General features: G+C 35.8%; 1 protein-coding gene across 3 annotated transcripts in view; it reads right to left on the bottom strand.

The window, feature by feature from the left end:
• Window positions 1–21,340, bottom strand: part of INTS6 (integrator complex subunit 6) — a 91,729-nt gene that overhangs the window by 6,136 nt on the left and 64,253 nt on the right. For all 3 annotated transcript variants that reach the window (XM_039473270.2, XM_039473271.1, XM_074387662.1), the window contains 10 exons: window positions 19,796–19,950; window positions 15,560–15,712; window positions 15,299–15,431; window positions 13,654–13,748; window positions 11,093–11,203; window positions 9,871–10,086; window positions 7,462–7,588; window positions 6,115–6,257; window positions 5,667–5,898; window positions 491–862 (listed from right to left, as the gene is read on the bottom strand). In XM_039473270.2, the coding sequence (XP_039329204.1) occupies window positions 491–862; window positions 5,667–5,898; window positions 6,115–6,257; window positions 7,462–7,588; window positions 9,871–10,086; window positions 11,093–11,203; window positions 13,654–13,748; window positions 15,299–15,431; window positions 15,560–15,712; window positions 19,796–19,950 (1,737 nt within the window). The remainder of the gene's footprint in view (window positions 1–490; window positions 863–5,666; window positions 5,899–6,114; window positions 6,258–7,461; window positions 7,589–9,870; window positions 10,087–11,092; window positions 11,204–13,653; window positions 13,749–15,298; window positions 15,432–15,559; window positions 15,713–19,795; window positions 19,951–21,340) is intronic.

Genomic DNA, 21,340 nt, shown 5'->3' with positions numbered 1-21,340 from the left:
CTTTTGCGTTCATACACTAGATAGCTTTCATAACTTTAGTTTTTCAGCCAAAACATATCCTATGATATCACTATCATAGTTTAACTATTAAACACAGTGGTAGACACTGTGACAAAAACTTTACAGACGTAAAGCCATTTAATTTTCACTGTATCTTTTGTGAGCTAGCTGTTATATTAAAATTATACTGTTGGTCAGAATAATACTCAAGACTATGGGTTCCTGTCATAGTAGGGACTACATGTAATTTATCTGTATAGTGTTGCTCTGCTCTCAGTCCCTGCTGCCTACCGTATCTAGTACCTTGGAAATAGAAGATACTCAGTATTGATAGTTGAATAAAGAACCTTAACTGAGCTGTTGTTCAAGACAGAAAGACAGATCTAGAATCGTATCTATTCTTTTACTACCATTACTTTTCTTTTTTTTTTTTTTGCTTTTTGAGCACATCCAGAAATCAGATTTGAGGTTTGTCTCTTATTATACATACTTCTTCCTGGTTTTCGGATCTCTTTCATTATTTGTGCTTTTAGTTCAGTATTGACCTCTTCATGGCTTCTGCAGTGTATCAATTTCTTTCCTTTGCTGAGTGAAGATGCTGGTATGTTCTCTTCAGCACATTGTTCTTTATCTCTTGGCTCCTCATGATTTTCTAAAAATCCACCAACAGTGAGGTCGTTAGTTCCTAAATGGTCATGACCAAGAGCCTCTGTATGATTGGTTGGCCGTTCCAGTAAACTGGCTGGAGAAGATGTTGAGAATTCAGTATCCATAGCATTTGGTGTAATGTCTGATGAAAGTTGGTCTGCAACATGATTTTCAATCACATCATGTATTATCGAATCATTGGTGGTTTCTGAAACTAAAAACAAAGATATGGGGAAACATTACGGAATCTAGTCTCAAAGCATAGAGTAAATAAAGCCACAAAAGAACATTATTACAGCAAGTCACAACTGACACAAATAATGTGATATAGTTCTTAAGCACTGCCAAAGATACGGTATATTTCAATGTGACACACATACAGTATTTACAAAATATTTATGATTTTTACTCTTAAGGGCAAAAATAAAGCCAATTTCAAGGAGGTTTTAGTTTTCTGGTTTATTCTACGGCCATTTCATTGAAACAAGTAGGTTCTTGATACTTCAATGAAATATATATGATCACAATTATTACGGTCATCTCTATCTTAGAGAACCCTAACTCATTCCAACCTACCTATGCCTTATACATCTAGTATCATATAGAGGCAAAAGTAAACACTGGGTAGTTTTTACTTTCCACTTATACTTCTGGGCTCTCACTGTTCCAAATTCTGCAGAAAACATACCACCAAACAGGTAATGGTTTACAGTCTACCCTTCTCTTTTAACTAGAGAATCTAGTCATCATTTAATTAGCAGTGCAGAGCAACCTGGTGCGCACTTCAGCTCATTAGACTACTAAACCTAAAAGCTGGCAAGCTTGCCTCTTAATACCAGATTATTAGACTTGCCCCACAGAAAGCAGCTGAATTTTAAGTTCTGTGACTGCTCACCAACCTCCAGGATACCCCTCATTTCCTGTCCAAACTATAAGCTATTTACTCATATTCCCCTATACTCATTTCCACAAATCCCCCAAATTCCTGACTCTCTCCCTAAATTCTATTCCACGATTTGCAAACTCTCCTTTACTGAATATTCTCTGCAACAACTTATGCTTTAACTGGAACCCAGCTCTCCTGTATGGAGACTGCTCTCCTTTCCAGACCAAAAGTTGAAATTGTCTTCTCTTGCATACTCTCCATAGGCATAAAAGGACATGGTGTCACTGATTCCTTCACTTCCTAGTGCTATTGAAAAATTACTCCTTTGTACTCTGTGAGACTCAACCATGCCATTCATGCTGTCTCTCCTCATCACTATCTTATGCCAATCTCCAGGGCACACGCCTGTAGGTCACTGTTGTCTCTGGCACCCAGTTCATAGCCTTCCTTCTGCTGTGCTGAGCCCCTACCGACTCCAGTGGGGATGGCACCAAGTTCAAGAAGCTGAAGAAGAGATCCAGTGTCTGCAAACAAGACAAGGGGTTTTGTTGGGGGCTTACGTAAAGGGGGCAGAGGCCAGTGGCAGCAAGCTGGGCAGAAAAATGGCAACTGCTTGCAGAAAGCATGCAGTTTATATCGTATTTTCACTTAGCACTCTTCCCTCTAACAATCTCTATCAGGCAACCTTAATTTAACCCAAAACAATGGGCCTCAATCCCCTGTCTGGCCTGCATTCACTTGACAATGAGCTAGGGGCTCAGATGTTCCTCATAGATAGGGAATGGATCTTTGGGTTAGGCACCCTATTCCCTAGCTCAGAACTCCCAACCACCTGCGGGTGTGTCTGCCATGCAGGGTCATTCTCAGAGTACACTTCAGTTAAGTGCATCTACCATGCACATTCCACCCCCTCAACCCTCCTGACTTCATTCTTGGTCCTTACTCCTACTTGAAGTCTGGCGTGTGGACAAGCAGCAGTAGCACCATCAGAGAGCTTGCTAGAAATATTCATCTGCTCCAGACTGAATAAATGGAAATCTGTAGTTTAGTCCTTCCAGGTGATTCACATGCATATTCAAGTCTGAGAAGTGTTGTGGTGACTTTAATGTTTAAGCAGATCATGTTAAGAACCTGGCCTCCCCATTCCCCAGTTTTTCTCTAAAGAACTTACACTTAAACCTTCGCCTTTCAGATCCAGACAAGTTCAGAGATGGAGGGTATAACCCTCATCTTTGCAGTACTCCCGTTACTGCTCCTTAACTCAGCCAGACTTTGACTCTAGCAATTCCTCAACTTTCTTCCTCCTATTAACCATATCCCTTCTAAGTAACCAATTCTGTATCAGGCTTATATCCCATGACATATCACTTTTACCAATGTCTTAATTTCTCTTGTTCTACTGTCTTCCCATAACATCTGCCAAGCAAAACCCCATTTCTTGACTTACTCTATCTGCTTGCCCCAGACTTGCATCTGGAATGATGAACACTGCTGGAGAAATAGGGCCTAGCTCTGCAGAGTGGTCACAATCACCATCTCTACTTGGATCCTAGGCACTGTCTAGCAATCTTATCACAACCTTTTCTCCCTCTCCCACATGATTATTAAACTTCCCCACTCTCTTCAAATCTCTGACTTTCCTGATACCCCCTTCCGTCTCAGCAGTATACCTCACCTTCTACTTCACAGAGCTTGAAAGAAAAGCAAAGTCATGATTAAGGGGCTTCCTTTACCTCCCTCTAACTAAATTGCATGCCCCCATCATCCCCGTTCCCCTGCCCCCACATTCTGAGTCTATGGAGGCAGCATTCTTTCATCTGTGCTCTAGACCACTCCCTCTTGCTTTCCCAGTAATTCTGTGCTGAGTATGCCTTTTCTCATGTTCATTTTCAACCTTCCCCTCTTTACTGGTTCCAACACTAAACATGCTCAAGTGTTTTTGATCTTAAAAACAAAGAAAAATCACCATTTTCAAAACCCTGTGAACTCTTTCAGGTACCGTGCATGCTCTTTTCCCATCTTGCTTTTACAGCTAAACTTAAATGGTTGTTTATACTCATACTCATTGTTTCCATTTTCTCACCTCTCATTCCTCCCATAACCCCTCATTAGGCTCTGCCCCTTTACTCCACAGAAATTTCTCTGGCGAAGATCACCAAAGACCACAGCATCTTTCCATTTCTCTTGATTGAACTTTTTTTTTTCTTAGTATTTGGGACAACTACCCACTCAATTATCTCACCCTTTAGCTTCCATGACATTAAATTCTTCCCTATTTTCTCCTCTCTCTAAAATTCTTCCCTCTCAATTTCCTTTTCTGCTCTTTCTTCTCTTAATTTTGTCACTTACAAGGTTGTGTTCTAAGCTTTTTTTCTGCTGTTTGCCTTGGTGAGATTTTATTCAGTGCAATGGGGAATAACCTGCTACCCACCCCTCTAGCCCAATCGCCTTATGAGTCTCAAACTCAATATTCATTTTCTAACTTAGGATCTCCATTTGATGGTCTAATATGCACTTCTAAACTAAACGAAGTTGTCATTTCTTCTTCCACCCATTAGTGTCTTTCAAGACAGAAACCTGACTCCTCCCCTGCTCTGGTCCCAATATCCAACCAGTAATGAAGTCCTTTAGTGGTATGTCTGAGTATTTCTCAAATACATATTCTTCTAGTAACCCTACTGCGAGGTCACAAGCATCTGTTCCCTGGATTTCCTAACTGGTTCCTGTGCATGCATAGTAATTATTTAATAACATCAAATATCCAGTCAGTGTCCACGCTCTCCAATTACCTTATGTTTTCTGGAAACATTTGTGGAAAAGTTTGATTTTGTTTGATTCTGGGTACAGTTAAGGCCTATACATTGCAACTGGCTTATGTATCTCTTAACTATATTTGAATCTATACGATCATTCTGTACCCCCTTTTACTATGTATTTTTCTGGAAAAAAAAAAAGACAACAAATTCTTTGTCCTGTACAGTTTCCTATAATCTGGATTTTACTAATTGTATCCCACATGTGTCTCTGTCCCCTGTATTCCCTATAAATTGGTTTGATTACATTGATGTTCAATTTGTTTTTTTTTTTTGTTTTTTTTTGCAAGACAACCTCAGATGTAGTATTGTTATTTCCATCAGGAGTTACATAATATTTTGTTTCTCTTCAGTTAAGAGGCTATAAGTATAACCATTATCTATAATTGATAAGTTCATTAATGCATTCGAGTTTCCCTACATTCATTCTTGCTCCTCTCTAATAATATTCCACACACATTATAGGCAACCTGGTCTTCATAAAATGCTAATCAGATTAGTTATCATCATTTTAAAACCTTTCAGTGTATTCTCACTGTCCTTAAAGTTGAAAATCTTTACAATAGCTTCCAAGGCCTTCCATAATCTGGGTTCTATCTTTCAGTTCTCACCTTACCTAATGCCCAACACCCTTGCTATACTGAAATTCTTTTTTTTTTTTCTGCAATTCTTTAAGTTTCCTTAATGTCCTTTTCTTTATGCCTCTACACATTTTTTTAGACTACTGATCTAGCATAAGCAAATGCATAGCTTTTGCTTATGTAAAGCTTTTGCTCAGTAAAGTGTCTTGACTTCACAGACTTAAATCCTCTTGCCAAATGCTTCCACAATATACTTGACATCTTTTTTGTAACATTCAACATACTTCTAAATCTGTTCAATGACTGACCTTCCTTGCTGATATTTTAAATGAGGGCAGAGCTCACTCCCGTCATCAGTGGTTGTAAACCTCAAAGCACAGCATTATCCAAAATAGCATACATATTTAATAATTAGTTGACTTCAACTGAAATTAAAAACCATCTTTCTGTAGCTAATAATACTCCTTTCATAAGTATTATTTTGAAAGATTTGCAAATAATATGTTAGAGCATGATAGCTAATAGAGCATCATAAATATAAGAAATGTTGAAATGTTCATTAAAAAGACATACAAAAATGATGATATGCTCATGTAGACTAAACAAGTATCTTCTCTACACATTCATTCACCCGTTGTACTACTAATCAATTTTCTTCTATAATCAATGACAAAAATCTGTTCCTTGAAAAGGAACCAAAAGGCAGCAAATAATGTCTAAGAGAAAACGAATTCTTACTTTTATGAAGAGGAAGAGGTTTAATAAGATCTGGCTGTGCTTGAGTTGTAGGTGCAGGTGGTCCTTTCCCCCCAATATGATTGTTTACAACAGGATTCTGCTGTCTGCCTCTTAGTAGTGGAGACATACACCGACGTCTTTTAGGGATCCCTTGCATATTTGGTTCTCCAGGTCGTTTATGTTTATTTTGAGGTCCAGCCACAAATTCATCCGCTTCATCTATCATCATACCCTTTAACAAAAAGAATACAAATTTCTTGAATTTACAATGCTTAAATGGCACAACCAATGTCAATTCTAATGAAGGTAAACTGTATTCTAATTATGTTGACATTTATTAGATACTCTACTAGGAAAATAGCTTCAGCTTACTTTAGTTAAATTAAGAACTAGAAAACTGACAGTGCCTATCACAAACAAATTATATAATAGAACACTTCAAAATTACCTTTTTATCCAGCTTAAAGGGGTTGCCAAATGTATGCAACCTTCGAGGCTGATCAGGATCAAGTTCTCTTAGTGGAGAAGGTACTTGCTTGAGGTATTCCTGGTAATTCCCCATTTGTGCTATAGGAACACTGTGCACTTGATCTTTCAAAAAGAAGGTAACAGCAACAAAAGTTAACCTCACTCAGACTGTACTTTAATTAGTTCTCAAATAATGTTTCCTTATATATGAATGTTACCTAGTGCTATTCTAGACAGCTTTCCTTACCAACATACTCTAAATTCATTTGGTGTAATTATGACCGCTGTGACAAAGTATTTTAAAATAAAATTTAAAATATTGATTTCATCATCTAAACCAAACAAAAACTGCCATGAATTTCAGTACATAGAAAGTATGTGTGGCCAGGTGCAGTGGCTCCAGGCTGGTAATCCCAGCATTTTGGGAGGTTGAGGCAGGTGGATCACTTGAGGTCGGGAGTTTGAGACCAGCCTGGCCAACATGGGAAAATCCCATCTCTATTAAAAATACAGAAATCTGCAGGGCATGGTTGCATGTGCCTGTAATCACAGCTACTAGGGAGGCTAAGGGGGAGAACTGCTTGAACCCAGGAGACAGAGATTGCAGTGAGCCATCGCACTAAGCACTCCAGCCTGGGTGACAGAGTGAGACTCTGACTCAAAAAAAAGAAGAAAAAGAAAAGAAAGTATGTGTGATCTTACCATGAAGGATGTATCCCTTCTACGCTATTCCAAATAAACAGAATTTAATTATAGTAAAATTTGTAGAAAACAGAAGTATAGTATGTTAGAAAAGAGAAGTCACATAGCTAACCCCTTTTATATAAAATTGTTAGGATGCTTAAATCACAGATGGCAAAGGTTTAAAGTCTCATCTGACTTGATTTATAGTAGGTGCCATGGACAAAGGTGAAGGAATTATCAGAACATGTCATGAAACTGACCATCCAGAGTTAAACCATCAGATACTGCTATATCTCAAGAAAATGACTGAGATAAGGAAAAAAAAACCTTAAGTATATAGTTTGATATGTGTTAGCGTGTGTGTGTGTGTTTGTGAGAGAGAAAGAGAGAAACCTATAAAAGGAAACTAAACTGTTAAGAAAGGTTGTTACCTCTAGGAAGACAATTTGGGGCAACAGTGATGGTAGGAAGAAAGGTAGAGAATCAGGGATGATTTACCTTTTCCTTCATCTGTGTGAACTTACAATAAGAATATTATATTACTGTAATAATTCTTTGAAATTAATATCATCATGCTATGCTTTTTAAGACTATAAAGAAAAAAAAAATGTTAAAAATGCCAGTATTAAAACTATGATCTAACCTTCGTCCTGTCCTTTAAGAAATCTGCGGGTGCTCTTCAAAAGATTAGATCTCATTCTTGTTAAGTGATCCAAGAGATTTCGTCTTGGTATGTCATAAGCATTTCTAAATGTCTGTGGCTTCAAATCCTATTAAACAACATTTGAGGACAAAATTTATTGTCAAACATAGAATTAAAAGACTAAAATCTCTAGCCTGCAGTGTGAGTTTGGAAATAAGATATATAAACTAGTTAGCTTAAAAAAATAAAGACATCTAACTCTAAAGATTTTATTATATATTCTGGACAAAAGAAATTCATTTAAGTAAAAACCAATTTTCAAATTTTAAAAACATAAATTTTTTAAAAAACAGCTTTTGATGTATAATTTATGTACCACAAAATCACCTATTTTAAGTATACAGTTTGATGAGTGTTAGTAAATTAATCATAATCCAGTTTAAGAACATTTCCACCATCTCCAAAAGTTTCTTGTACCCACTTGTAGTCAATCACTATACCTACCCCCAGGCAACCACGGGATTTGCTTTCTATGTTACATTTTATAAATATAATTTTGCAATGTCTAATTTTTTCTACTTGGCTTATAACAATTAGCATTATGTTTTTGAGATTCATTGACATTATTCATGTATCAGTAGTCTGTTCCTTTTTATTCCAGAGTAGTAGTCCACTATATGGACATATCACATCTTCTTTATTCACCAGTTGATGGACACTTGGACTGTTTCAAGTTTTTTGGCCATTATGAATAATGCTGTTATGAATTGGCATACTAAGCCTACAAGTAGAATGACTGATTGTACAGCAAATTTATATTTACCTTCTTAAGAAAATACCAACGATATACTATCAGTAATGTTATAAGAGTTGCTTCACATTCTCATCAATACCTGTATTTTTTGTCTCTAAATTTTAGTCATTCTAACAGTTATGAAGTAGTATCTCTTTATGGTTTTAATTTGGATTTCCCTAATGGCTGATAAGGCTGAGTGTTTCTTCATCTTCTTATTTGTATTTGTGTATTTTCTTTGGTGAAATGTCTGTTCAAATATTTTGCCCATGTTTCTCTTTTTATTATTGAGTTATATGAGTTCTTTATATATTTTAATACAAGTCCTTTATTTGATATGTGCTTTTTCTCCCAACCTATAGCTTGCCCTCTTCATTTTTAAAGTTTCTTTGGAACAGCAAAATTGTTTTATTTTAATGAAATTCAATTTATCAACATTTTTGATATGTGCTTTTAGATATCTTTGCTAACTCACTGGGCACGGTGGCTCACATCTGTAATCTCAGCACTTTGGGAGGCCAAGGCGGGCAGATCACAAGGTCAGGAGATCGAGACCATCCTGGCTAACACAGTGAAACCCCAGCTCTACTAAAAATACAAAAAAAAAAATTAGCTGGGTGTGGTGGCATGCACCTGTAGTCCCAGCTACTTGGGAGGCTGAGGCAGGAGAATCACTTGAATCCGGGAGGCAGAGGTTGCAGTGAGCAGAGATCGTGCCACTACACTCCAGCCTGGGTGACAGAGTGAAACTCTGTCTCTAATTAAAAAAAAAAAAAATCTTTGCTAACTCAACATCATGATTTTTTCCTATGTTTTTTTCTAGAAGTTTATAGTTTTAGTTTCTTATATTTAAGACCATGACCACTTCAAATGATATGAGGTAATGGTCAAATTCATTATCTTGCATATGGATATCCAATTGTTCCATTTGTTTAAAAGCCTGTTTACTTATCCACTAACTTAGTTTAGCATCTTTGTTAAGAATTAATTAACTATATGTGTGAGGGCCTACATCTAGACTTAATTTTGTTCTACTAATCTATATGTTTATCCTTACAACAGCACCACACTGCATGGATCACTGTAGTAAGCTTTACGGTAAGTTTTAAAATCAGATGATGTTAAGTCTTCCAAGTTTATTCTTCTAAAATTGTTTTAGCTATTCTAAAACCTTTACCTTCCATATAAATTTTAGAATCAGCTTGCCTATTTCTACAAAAAGGCTGCTGGGATAAAGATATCTGTAACAATGATTACTCACATAGCATTTTTGGATCATGCTGTGGGTCGAATAGGGTCATCAGTTTAAGTAGAAAACTATAGTGAATTCTACCATCCACTATTGTAGCTTTAAGCAATTTCTAAGCCTCTGTTTTCTCATCTATAAAATACGTTAGTTAGTTTACTCTTCATCAATCTATCCATTCATTCACGCACCATGTACACTGTTTGTTTTAATTCTAGCAGTGACACTATAATGATCATTAATCTGCAGGGCTACAGAAATACTTTTTAAACTCTGGATAAACTGAATGTCAGAGTTAGCAGAAAATGTGATTTATCTAGTAACGTAACAGAACATAAATAAAGTAGTACTAAGTTCATATGACTATTACCTTATTCAGCAAAGCAACTTGGAACCCAGTGTATTCCTTCATATTAAGATCTAGCAGTCTGTGAGGGACATCCTCTGAAATTCCCTGGAGGAGTTGCTGAAAATCTTTCCTATATGCCATTGATAAACCATGTGATCGGCTCCGGACTTTTATTCCAGTTTCCTGTACTACTTTTTTGCCTACAGATCCAATGACTCGATCAGATTCTATTTTGGCCTAAAGTAAAAATAAGTAAGAATTATCTTGATGAAATCTAAATTAATAAACAAGATACTAATGGTTACGATCTTCTATAAATTAAATATATATATATATTTTTTAAGTACATAAGGAGTTAACTCAAGTAGCACAGTTATGTCAAGTATTGGGTAAATTAAACATAGTTTAAACAACATCATCATATGATTTTAAATCATTACAACTCCAAACTTTTGGGGCAGTACAAACACAATTTCAATTTATTATTTAATTTATTAACACCCACTATACTTAAGCCATAAAATGTAAATGCACACTAAATGAAAATGTGTATTCCCAATTCAGGTTATTATTTTTAAAAGTTATTTAAAAAAAAATCATTACATAAGACATTTTTATTAGCACATCCATACGGCAAGTAATTATGCAGTTCTTCCCTGGAAAGCAAGGAGCAATGTTTTTACTCCTCCCAAACTGCATTTTGATTTGTAGTTAATATAGAGATGACAGAAGTACTGAAAAAATAATGTATTCCACAGGACATTAGTATTGTGGCAGTCAGTTAAACTATATATTGCTTGACTACTATAGTATTTATTAATGTAGTTTATGGCTAGAAAGACAAAATTTAGTGTTTTCTATGAACATTTCAAAGAAACTCCCATGCTGAAAGAAAAATTGGCAGGTTTCAAAACATAAAGCAAGAGAAGCTGTTTTTTCTTTTTTAAGGAAAAATGACTTTCTAATCTAGATTTCTCAAAAGATAAAAATGTTCACATGTAGAAGTCTAGGACCACACTCATGAAGCCACTTTTATAAATTAGGAATTATTATACAATTTTAAAATTAACATTTCAAAACACAGCACACCATGGATGTGAGGCAGAATTATGTGGCTCTAAAATGTAATATATTAGTAACAGAATTCCATTAGAACTATCAAGAATTAGCTTTTAACCTGTTTAACTATCTTAGCGAAAAGCATTCAAAATACTTAATGGCTCACTCTATTTTTTGATATTACCTGTTGACTCAGTTTTTTGAGGTATGAAATGACACTGTAACTAAGTCCATATTCCATACTGTCTGCTATTAGGTTAGGTGCTCCCATCATCCTAACAGCTTTCTTCAAGGGCTATAGAAATAAAGAAAACATCACTCAATATAAAGCTTATTAAAAACTATGGTTCCATGTATAGTCTGCCTTAAAATTTTCCCCAAAAAATTATTTCCCCTTCTTCTCCTCAGTAAGAAAGTAACACAATCATATTTGTGTTTCAGTAAAACGTTTGGCAGTGGGATGAAAGTCCATTTGAAGTAGTTAAAAAGGATTAGAGGCCATAATAACTTCCAAGGCAAAAATGATAAAATGCTGAACTTCCTGGGAGATATAAGGAGTACCACTGGGAGATACTAAGTTTGGAAGAAATGGACAGAAGACACATTACAGGGGGTAGCTCTGATAAAATGTGGGTAGTAAGCAAAAAGCACTCAAGGAAAACTCAAGATTTTTACTTAGGGTAATCAGCTGCTCAACCACTCACTAGTTATATGATTCTAGATCGGGTTATATAACAAGCTCTCTGTGGCTTAGTTTCTCATTTGCAAAATGGGGATAATAATAGTTCTCACCCTTACAGGGTTGTCGTGGGATTAAATGAGTTAATACACATAAAGCACTTTATAAAACCATCGGTTACGCAATATTAATCATTACTATTATCGTATGCTGAGTTGAAGAAAATAAGCTCTGAAGGAAACGTAAGCAGGAGGAAAAAACAATCTAATATTTATTACAGATGTGGTATGGTAAAAAACAAAAACAAAAACCTTTCAATTGTAAGGAGAGACTGAGAATTACTTTGTGTGATGAGAAATATCACTAGCAAGAGTGTCTAGCATTTGTGAATGGGATAGAGCCAGAAAAAGGATGATAATCACTGACATATTAGAAAGTATATAAGCACTGGTGTCAAACTGAAATCCCAGCCCTGATATTTAACACCTGTTTGGCTTGGCTAAATCCTCAGGGTTGCTATGAAACATAAATGAGTCAACATATGTAACAGTTCCTATTCAAAGTATTTGTTCTTTTTTGCCCTTCTACATGGCAGGCACTGTGTGCCAGACATTCCACACAACTTATCTCTCAGAACTATAAAATGTCATGATTTTCGAAGCCCAAGAAATTAATCTCCTAATTATATTAGGGACGATTTAGAAATGCTGTAATATTCCCACATCAAAAACAAAAGTAATACATAAGTGATTTTAATTCAGGTACTTTTGTTAAAAAGTTATTTTTCACAAACTTAATCGTGTATTTAATAAAATGCATGTTATTGGTTTTACCTACTATGATACACTAGTTTTGAAGTAATCAACTTCTCTAAAGCACATGGTTCTATGAGAATATACGTTTATCTACCTTACAAGGTGTTTTTAGAGATTTGGGAAATAATACAACAAAAACTATTGTGCACGCTTAAAAAAAAATACAGTCAGCTCTCCGTATCTGTGGATTCTGTATTCTGTGACTTCAACCAACCACAGACCGAAAATGTTAGGGAAAAAAAAGGATCACTGCATCTGTATTGAACATATACAGACTCTTTTATCCTTGACATTATTCCTTAAACACTACAGTATAACAAGTATATACATATAAGTAATCTAGAAATGGTTTAAAGTATACAAGAGAATATGTGTAGGTTACATGCAAATACTATGCCATTTTACAGGAGGGACTTGAGCATCTCTTACTTTTGGTATCCATAGAAGATCCTGGAGCCAATCCCTCACAGATGCTGAGAGACAACTATAATCATAAAACTGTCATTTAAAAAGGTAGTACAACACTCAAGGTTAAAAGCCTAAATCAAAGGTGGACTGAATTTCAGTCCTCTCATCCCCTCACGTATTAACTATGTAGCCTTCTGCAAATTATTTAATTTTTAATGTCTTAGTTTTCTCATCTGTGTAACAGGACCAATAATCATTTCTACACTTCGCAGGGTAACTATATAAATTAATGATGTTGCTTAGGAGAATACCTGGCCTTCGTAGGCAGTATATAAATGTCCTTCTGATCATGATCATCATCACTACTCTGCAAATCACTGAAATCTCTCTTTACCCTTATGTCTATAGCGGTTATTTGTATACTTAATTTTCATGTCATCTAATTTATAAAAGCAATAAATAAAAGTTTACAATATCCACAATAAACCATAAGCATAATATAATTAACAGGTTTTTTTTTTGTTTTTTTTTTTTTTGAGACAGAGTTTCACTCTTGTTGCCCAGGCTGGAGTACAGTGGCATGATCTCAGCTCACTGCAACCTCCACCTTCTGGTTTCAAGCAATTCTCCTGCCTCAGCCTCCCGAGTAGCTGGGATTACAGGCGCCCACCACCACGCCCGGCTAATTTTTGTTATTTTTAGTAGAGACGGGGTTTCACCATGTTGGCCAGGCTCGTCTCAAACTCCTGACCTCATGATCCACCCACCTCGGCCTCCCAAAGTGCTGGGATTACAGGCGTGAGCCACTGCGCCCGGCCAAGTTATTTTAAATAATATTCTTACCCCGAGATAGTAGGGAGGCATTGTCTTCAAATAACTTTCAAATGACTGTCTCCACTTCAATGTTGGTTTTGCTTTATGCACTTTAAACAAGTCATCTAGAAATGTATAATGTGAACAAACTATCACTACTCATTATTTTCACACAGAGAAGTCAAGTCAAAGACATTTCCTTTTTAAAGTCTGCTTTGTTGTTTTTGAGAGAGTAACATCAGACGTAAGTTTTTAACAATATTAACAGCAGTAAGATTTATGGTTATGTCATCTTCTATAAAATGAAAAGATGCCAATTATGGTCTAAAAGTACATGTAGTAATTAACGTAAAATCAAAAAATAAACAAGAAAAATCTATGCCCTCCCTAGACCTAGACACAAAGCAGATCTGAAGACAGACAAAGCATGCAATGTTTTCTATATTTTAATACCTACTAATATTTTGACTATAACTTTTAAATCTAATGTGATTTCATGGAGGAAAAGTTTTCTCCAACAGCACTCCTCAAACATGATAGGTAGATGGTACCTAGAAACGAACTTTAGGATTTTATCATATTATTTTGGAACAAATTCCTTTATTTAAAAAAATACTTGCCAAATGAAAATTAAAGTATAGACAAATTCTTAGAAAATGCACTCAGATCTTGTTAACTACACTATGCTTCTGCAAAATGTCTCATTTCACAGAAAGCCTACATTACCAATTCTAACTATGTTAGAAATCTAACTTGCAGAAAAGTCAGAGTATTTAATTAAAAATTTTAGGGCTGGGCGCGGTGGCTCAAGCCTGTAATCCTAGCACTTTGGGAGGCCAAGGCGGGTGGATCACGAGGTCAAGAGATCAAGACCATCCTGGTCAACATGGTGAAACCCCGTCTCTACTAAAAATTAGCTGGGCATGGTGGCGTGTGCCTGTAATCCCAGCTACTCAGGAGGCTGAGGTAGGAGAATTGCCTGAACCCAGGAGGCGGAGGTTGCGGTGAGCCGAGATCGCACCATTGCACTCCAGCCTGGGTAACAAGAGCGAAACTCCGTCTCAAAAAAAAAAAAAAAAAAAAAAAAATTTTTAAATGTAATACCTTTGGCTGGGCATGGTGGCCCATGCCTGTAATCACAGTACTTTGGGAGACCAAGGTGGGCAGATTACCTGAAGTCAGGAGTTCAAGCCCAGTCTGGTCAACATGGTGAAACCCCATCTCTACTAAAAATACAAAAATTAGCTGGGTGTGGTGGCATATGCCTGTAGTCCCAGCTACTCAGGAGGCTGAGGCAGGAGAATCGCTTAAACCTGGGAGGCAGAGGTTGCGGTGAGCTGAGAATATGCCACTGCACTCTAGCCTGGGCTACAAAGTGAGACTCTGTCTCAAAAAAAAAAAAGTAATACCTTTATTAATTTACAGACTAAAAGGTGTTTTGACATCATCTTTTAATTTACTACAAACACAAAAAGGTTACTATATTTTCTTAAAGATGTTCAATATTTTAGAATATTCAAAACATTTTCATTGATTTTCAGAAGATAAAAACAAAGAAATGTTCTTTAGGAGGACTTTTTAAATATTTTTTTCTTTTACCTATTTTTTTCTTTAATCAGGGAATAGGAGGACTTTTAAATGCTACGCCATGGAGAATGTGACAAGAATGACTTACCTAAGAGGGGAAGGAGGACTGGATAATTGTAAGGCATCACAAATAAGTTGACACAGTTCAGTGCTGTACTGGCTTTCAAGTAACCAAAAGGATGACCAAGTTCACTATATTTTGCACTATTGCTCACGTACACCTGTTAAAAAAGGAGGAGTTAAAACTTTAAAAACTTTTAAAGAATGTTATATAAACCACTGATTCAATTCAGCTTTTTAAGAAACACCTCATTTAAATTTTGGGGTCACTGTAAATTATTCGGCTCACCTGCCAACATGTTTGAGGAGATTTCCTTTCCAGGATAAACTGAGTCAATGGTGAAGGTTCCAACTCATACTTGTCAAAAGGTAGTTTATCAATAACCATTGGTTCACAGTCTGTGCAGGAAAACTTCACTACAGGATGAGATGTACGAGGTGGCTAAAGGGGAAAGTCTTGTAATTACTATTTACATGAAATTCCAGAAACAAAACTAAGTAACGCTCGTTATCAAAATGTACTCAGCTCTTCCGTTTTGCTAGTAAGAGTTTGAGTTACTGCTAAAAGCAACATTAAGCTGAAATAAAATACTTGAAAATGTAATGCTGAAGTTAGGTAATATTTACAAGATAAAGACAAATACTTGAAAATCTATAGAAAATGAAAAAACTTTTTTTTGAGACTGAGTTTTGCTCCTGTTGCCCAGGCTGAAGTGCAATGGCGCCATCTCGGCTCACCGCAACCTCTGCCTCCCAGGTTCAAGGGACTCTCCTGTCTCAGCCTCCCAAGCAGCTGGGGATTACAGGCGCACGCCACCATGCTAGGCTAATTTTGTAAGAAAATGAATATATTTTTATGTCTTATGCTAAATTTAGTAATTGAGTATTCATTACTGTATACAGAAACTCTAATAAGTCTTCGTTTGTAGTAATTACAGAGTAATGACTTCCAAAGTAATCATATCTTTATCAGTTTTTTAATATACATTAGATATATATTTATTTCTAATTATATAAATTAGAAATGTAAGTGTGCATAACAAAATATATACCAAAACAGTATTAAAATAGGATGAAAAATACCATAAATGGAACTTCTAATGTTTCCTTCCCTGTTCCAGCAATTATTTTGGTAAACTCTGTAGGATAGACACTCTTAATTTAGAAACCCCTGTACTAGAGGTATAAAAAAAATAATACTTTTTTAAAAAGGGCATGTTACTCCTCTATCTACTTCTTAATAGTACTCTTCCTAAAAATCTCACCAATTATGAACAAAATGAGCTATGAGGAAATAATTTTAAATTTCATAGCCATAAAGGACTCTATTGGCCTCAGTTACTATTTATACCCTGGTGGTTCACAAATCTACTGTGTTGGGGCCAGACGGCTCTCATTTCTCTGCTGTATCTAACTACCTACTGGACATAACCTGAATCTTCCACAGGTCCCTCAGACACAATGTGTACAATTTGCTCTTTCTCTCCTAAGCTACAAAACCTGTTTTAAAAACCTAGTCGTTATTCTTGGTATCTTCCCCTCATCTCCCATATTTAGCTGTCACAAAGACCTGGATAAACTGATAACACAAATTCTAAGGCACTCACCAGAACACATAAACGTGGTAGGTAGTCAGTACTAGTTGCTGCCTTCTATGAATACTACTCTCATCTCTCTAGAAATGTATCTTCCATTTCTCACCACTTTAATTTGGGCCTTTATCAGTTCTCAGATTAGATTAGTACAATTGCTTTTTGCTTTCTTTAGTCTCTTAACTAATCAGCCCTCCTCTGATCAATCTTATGGCTGTGAAATATAAATAAAATCATATAATTTCTCTATTTATAACTGTTCAGTGAAAGTAACAGCCTATCACCTAAAAATAGGGTCTAGACTCTTAGTATCGCATATAAAGATCCTTGATGATCTGGTCCCTAACTGCCTTCCCACTACCATGCCATACAGACTCCATGTTCCAGCGATGCTACATACATATTTTCTCCCATGCATATTGCAAACAAAGTTTGGAAGAATGAGTTGGCATGTAACAACCTCTAAGAGACTTCTTACCTCATATTCCTTCCCACTCTGTACTCCAAAAACACACCAGGCTGTCAGGTCCTGCCTCCTCTGGCTCTGCTCCACTCCTCCACTACATTTGGCATACTGTACTCTATTTTGTGTACATGTCTGACCTGCCCATAGATGGGTAATGTTCAAGAGGGTAAGCACTATGTTTTACTCATCGTGTGCTCCTGTGCCTAGCATGTACCTGACACACAGCTTATTCAATCAGTCCATGAAACACACTTATTCTGTGAATAAAAATACTGAGATCCAAGAGAGAAAGTGGAAAGAAAGAGCCTCTAAAACTTGGCAAAGAAAATTTTGCATATATGATTTTGTTTAATCCCCAAAACAAACCTATGAGATGGAGCTATTATCTCCATTTAACACATGGGAAACTGAACCAAAGGCACTGTTAATAACTAGTAGAGCCGTGATTCAAATTCATGTCTCTTGTAAATTACACTTAACTTCAGTAGCAATATTTCTTTAACATTATAATTTATAAAAATTTCACTTCCCCTAATATCCTTCAGTTACTAAAGTTTGCCAGATCTTTCCAGTATTATTTGTTTCTTATTATTCTCTCTTCCATCATCATAATTCAACCACTTAAAAACTCTTACATGAACCAAGGGTCCTCTAGGTAATCTACTTGCCTTTCAACTCATCTCCCCCTTCTAATTTTACTGCATATAACCATCACCAAATCAATTTTTCTAAAGATGTCTGTTAAAAACATCTTTAATTGTTCTTTGAACTCCACTGTTAAAAAGCTAATATTCCTTAACCTTGCACTTAAAGTCATAAGCAATTTAATTAACAGTACTCTCAATATCCTATGTACATGTTATGATCTACCCATACTCGACTACTTGTTACTCCTCTAAACATACCTTGTTCTTTTTTACTTCCATATTTTTTTCTCAAACTATTTTCTCCTCCAATTGAGGTCCTACCTACCCTCTATAGCTTATAAGAATTTGTGATAGACTGCTAGAGAACCATTAATAGACAAGGGTTGTGATACTGGTTTTGGATGTCTTTCCATCATGACTTAGGTACTATATGTTCTCCTGCACATGTTAAATAGATACAACAAAATAGATAACATGACAATATTTCGTACAAATATGGTATCTGTTCTGTAAGAGTTGAAAGAGCTCCAGAAGAGAAAGTAAAATGACCAAAGAAATGGAAAGTTTCTCTATAAAGCCAGACTAAAAACTCTGACAGTTCTATCAGAAAAAAAGAAAAGGTATAAAGAAGATACTTCAGTGAAATTTAGAAAACCTTAATTTCATATACTACTTTGTTAAATCCCTAATGAATAAAGGAAATATCACTTTATAGACTCAAAAATTATCCTGAAGAGCTGATACAGGTTTGAAGTACAAAAGGTTTCAAAAGGGTTCATTGCATGAAATATTATTAAAGACTGCTTAATGATCTCTGAAATACAATTCTTATTTTCTATGGGTAAAATCAAGGAGAACAACTATCATGCTCTCCCACAAAATATCTCTTAATGCCCTCACAGATACTTGGGGAAAAAAATCTGGAAAAAAGAGTACACTAAAGACTAAATGGATATTTATTTGTATAAATGTACCCTATTAAGAAATTACATAGGCCGGGCGTGGTGGCTCACGCCTGTAATCCCAGCACTTTGGGAGGCCAAGGCGGGTGGATCATGAGGTCAAGAGATCAAGACTATCCTGGTCAACATGGTGAAACCTCGTCTCTACTAAAAATACAAAAAATTAGCTGGGCATGGTGGCGCGTCTGTAGTCCCAGCTACTCAGGAGGCTGAGACAGGAGAATTGGCTGAAACCAGGAGGTGGTGGTTGCGGTGAGCCAAGATCACGCCATGGCACTCCAGCCTGGGCAACAAGAGTGAAACTCTATCTCAAAAGAAAAAAAGAAAAAAAAAAAAAAGAAAGAAATTACATAATGAATACTGGTAATTCACCATGATTTCTCAGCAAACCTCACTGTTCCTAAAACTAATTCAGGTAAACAAAATCAGAAAATCTATTCTAGCTTAAACCTTCAATCTGTAACACTCTATATAACTAAAACCATAAAAGTTAATATGCGAGTCCTAAAAGATTGCAGGCAAACTATCAAAATTATTTTCTAAACCTTTGTTTAAATCCTAAATTGTGTCCCAGAGACAAATCCTTGTTTAGAGTCCAAAGAGGAAATTTTCTACCCAGAAGCCAAGAATAAAAAACATGAGCATAGTATTAGATTCTAAAGGAAAGAGATGCCTTTTTTCTATTACTTCATAATAAACAATACAGTACATTAAAGCAAGTAATAGGGTATCATAGCACTTTGAACATCTGTCTAATCCCCATAAATTAAATCACACCTTTGACAAAAGAACTTAAAACTAACAGGAAAGGCAGCTGAATGGTCACTATTACATAGTTACAGTCTCTCTGGTACTTACTAGTGTTGGTGAATTTTGATCTGGCCAAAAAGACTCTGGAACAGGCCAATGACCTATAGGAACCCCAGTTTTAGGATTTGGTCTGACATATATGAGTTTGTGACAGCTATGCCAAGGCTGAGATCCAAAAGGCCTTGATATATCTGGCTGCCCATCTATAGCAAAGAAATTAAGACAAAGAAAGCATATATCATAAAGGGAGGAAAAGCATAAAAAGTTAAATTATATCCATTATAACTTAAATTAATAAAAAAGTCCTAATATTTGTTCTTTTCTAGATTTTCCTATTTTTCTTAAATGGCAGAAGACTATGACTGCTTAACATCTAGACTGGATTGTAATTCATTAGACAATAAGTGCAAATTCCAACTATGAGTTCTCCAGTTCAAAGGAGGTCCACAGCATGCTTTGCTTGACCAATTGGAACTCATAAAACACACTTTATGGTGAATTTTGTTTGATGAATGACACATTTTCTTCATCAGATGATAAGAGCAAGCAGCCAATTTGCCGCCTTTATCATCATATCCCAAATGTCATAAACAGTGCCAGGCACCACACAATAAATACTGTAAGTATTGCAAATTGAGTATTTCTTAGAAATCATTTTAACTAAAGCCAAAACCAAAACAAAACAAAACAAAACAAAACGAAACAAACAAATAAACCCATAAGCAAAGCTAGACTAGACCAAAGCATCTACCTTTAATTTAAAATAACTTTAGCAACCAGCAACTATCTTCAACAATTCAGTTAACATCTACTAGTACCTAACTCTAAACAAAGCATTAAAATGATTTAAAAATACATTGTAACAATTCAAATTAATTTTTTTTAAAGTTTGGTTTTGTTAAAGCAGACATGACACAACTTACTGTTATCATCTATTCCTTCCCTATAGTACCCTCTCAGTGCCCCCATTCTTTCATCTCTATGATACTTCTCTTCTCCCTGGTACCCACTTTAGTGGGCCACCTATGTCAATTATCATTAAATGACTTTCTAAACCTTGAAATAGCTAACATACAATGCAGAGGGTCTCAGTTATAAGCTATTCATTGGTTCTACTATAATTCCTTATATCCACTGGCTATTGGAAATAGTCGTCATTACAGAAGCCAAGAAAAAGCCAGGTGGGACTTTAGATAGATTTAGAAAAATCAAGCTTACTGGCAAAGCCTGGTTCCTCATTTTTGACCCACATAAACCATTTAGTTTCAATCAGTTTGATCCCTGGTACAAAAGAAGCTAAGGAGTTAAACATCTAGGGTTGAACACTTTGGGAATTAAAGGGCATAGAGAAGCATATATATGTTGAGGGGCAATTGTATAATACTACAAAGAAATTATAAAGTTGCTTATCTATAAATCCTTCAAAAGGCTTTTGACTCATTAAAATTTCAGGTAATAAACAATCATTAATACAAAAAGGTGATGCTACTAGACCACGATTAGTTTACCCTGATTTTCCTATTTATTAATCTTTCCTCTTTACCAATAGCCATTCTGTCTTAATAATTTGGCCTTGCCAATCTTAAGGCCAAA

The sequence above is a fragment of the Saimiri boliviensis genome, chromosome 16 (assembly GCF_048565385.1).
Source record: "Saimiri boliviensis isolate mSaiBol1 chromosome 16, mSaiBol1.pri, whole genome shotgun sequence".
NCBI classification, from domain to species: domain Eukaryota; kingdom Metazoa; phylum Chordata; class Mammalia; order Primates; family Cebidae; genus Saimiri; species Saimiri boliviensis.
Note: the sequence above shows the minus strand (reverse complement) of the source record. Positions and strands in the feature narration are given on the sequence as shown.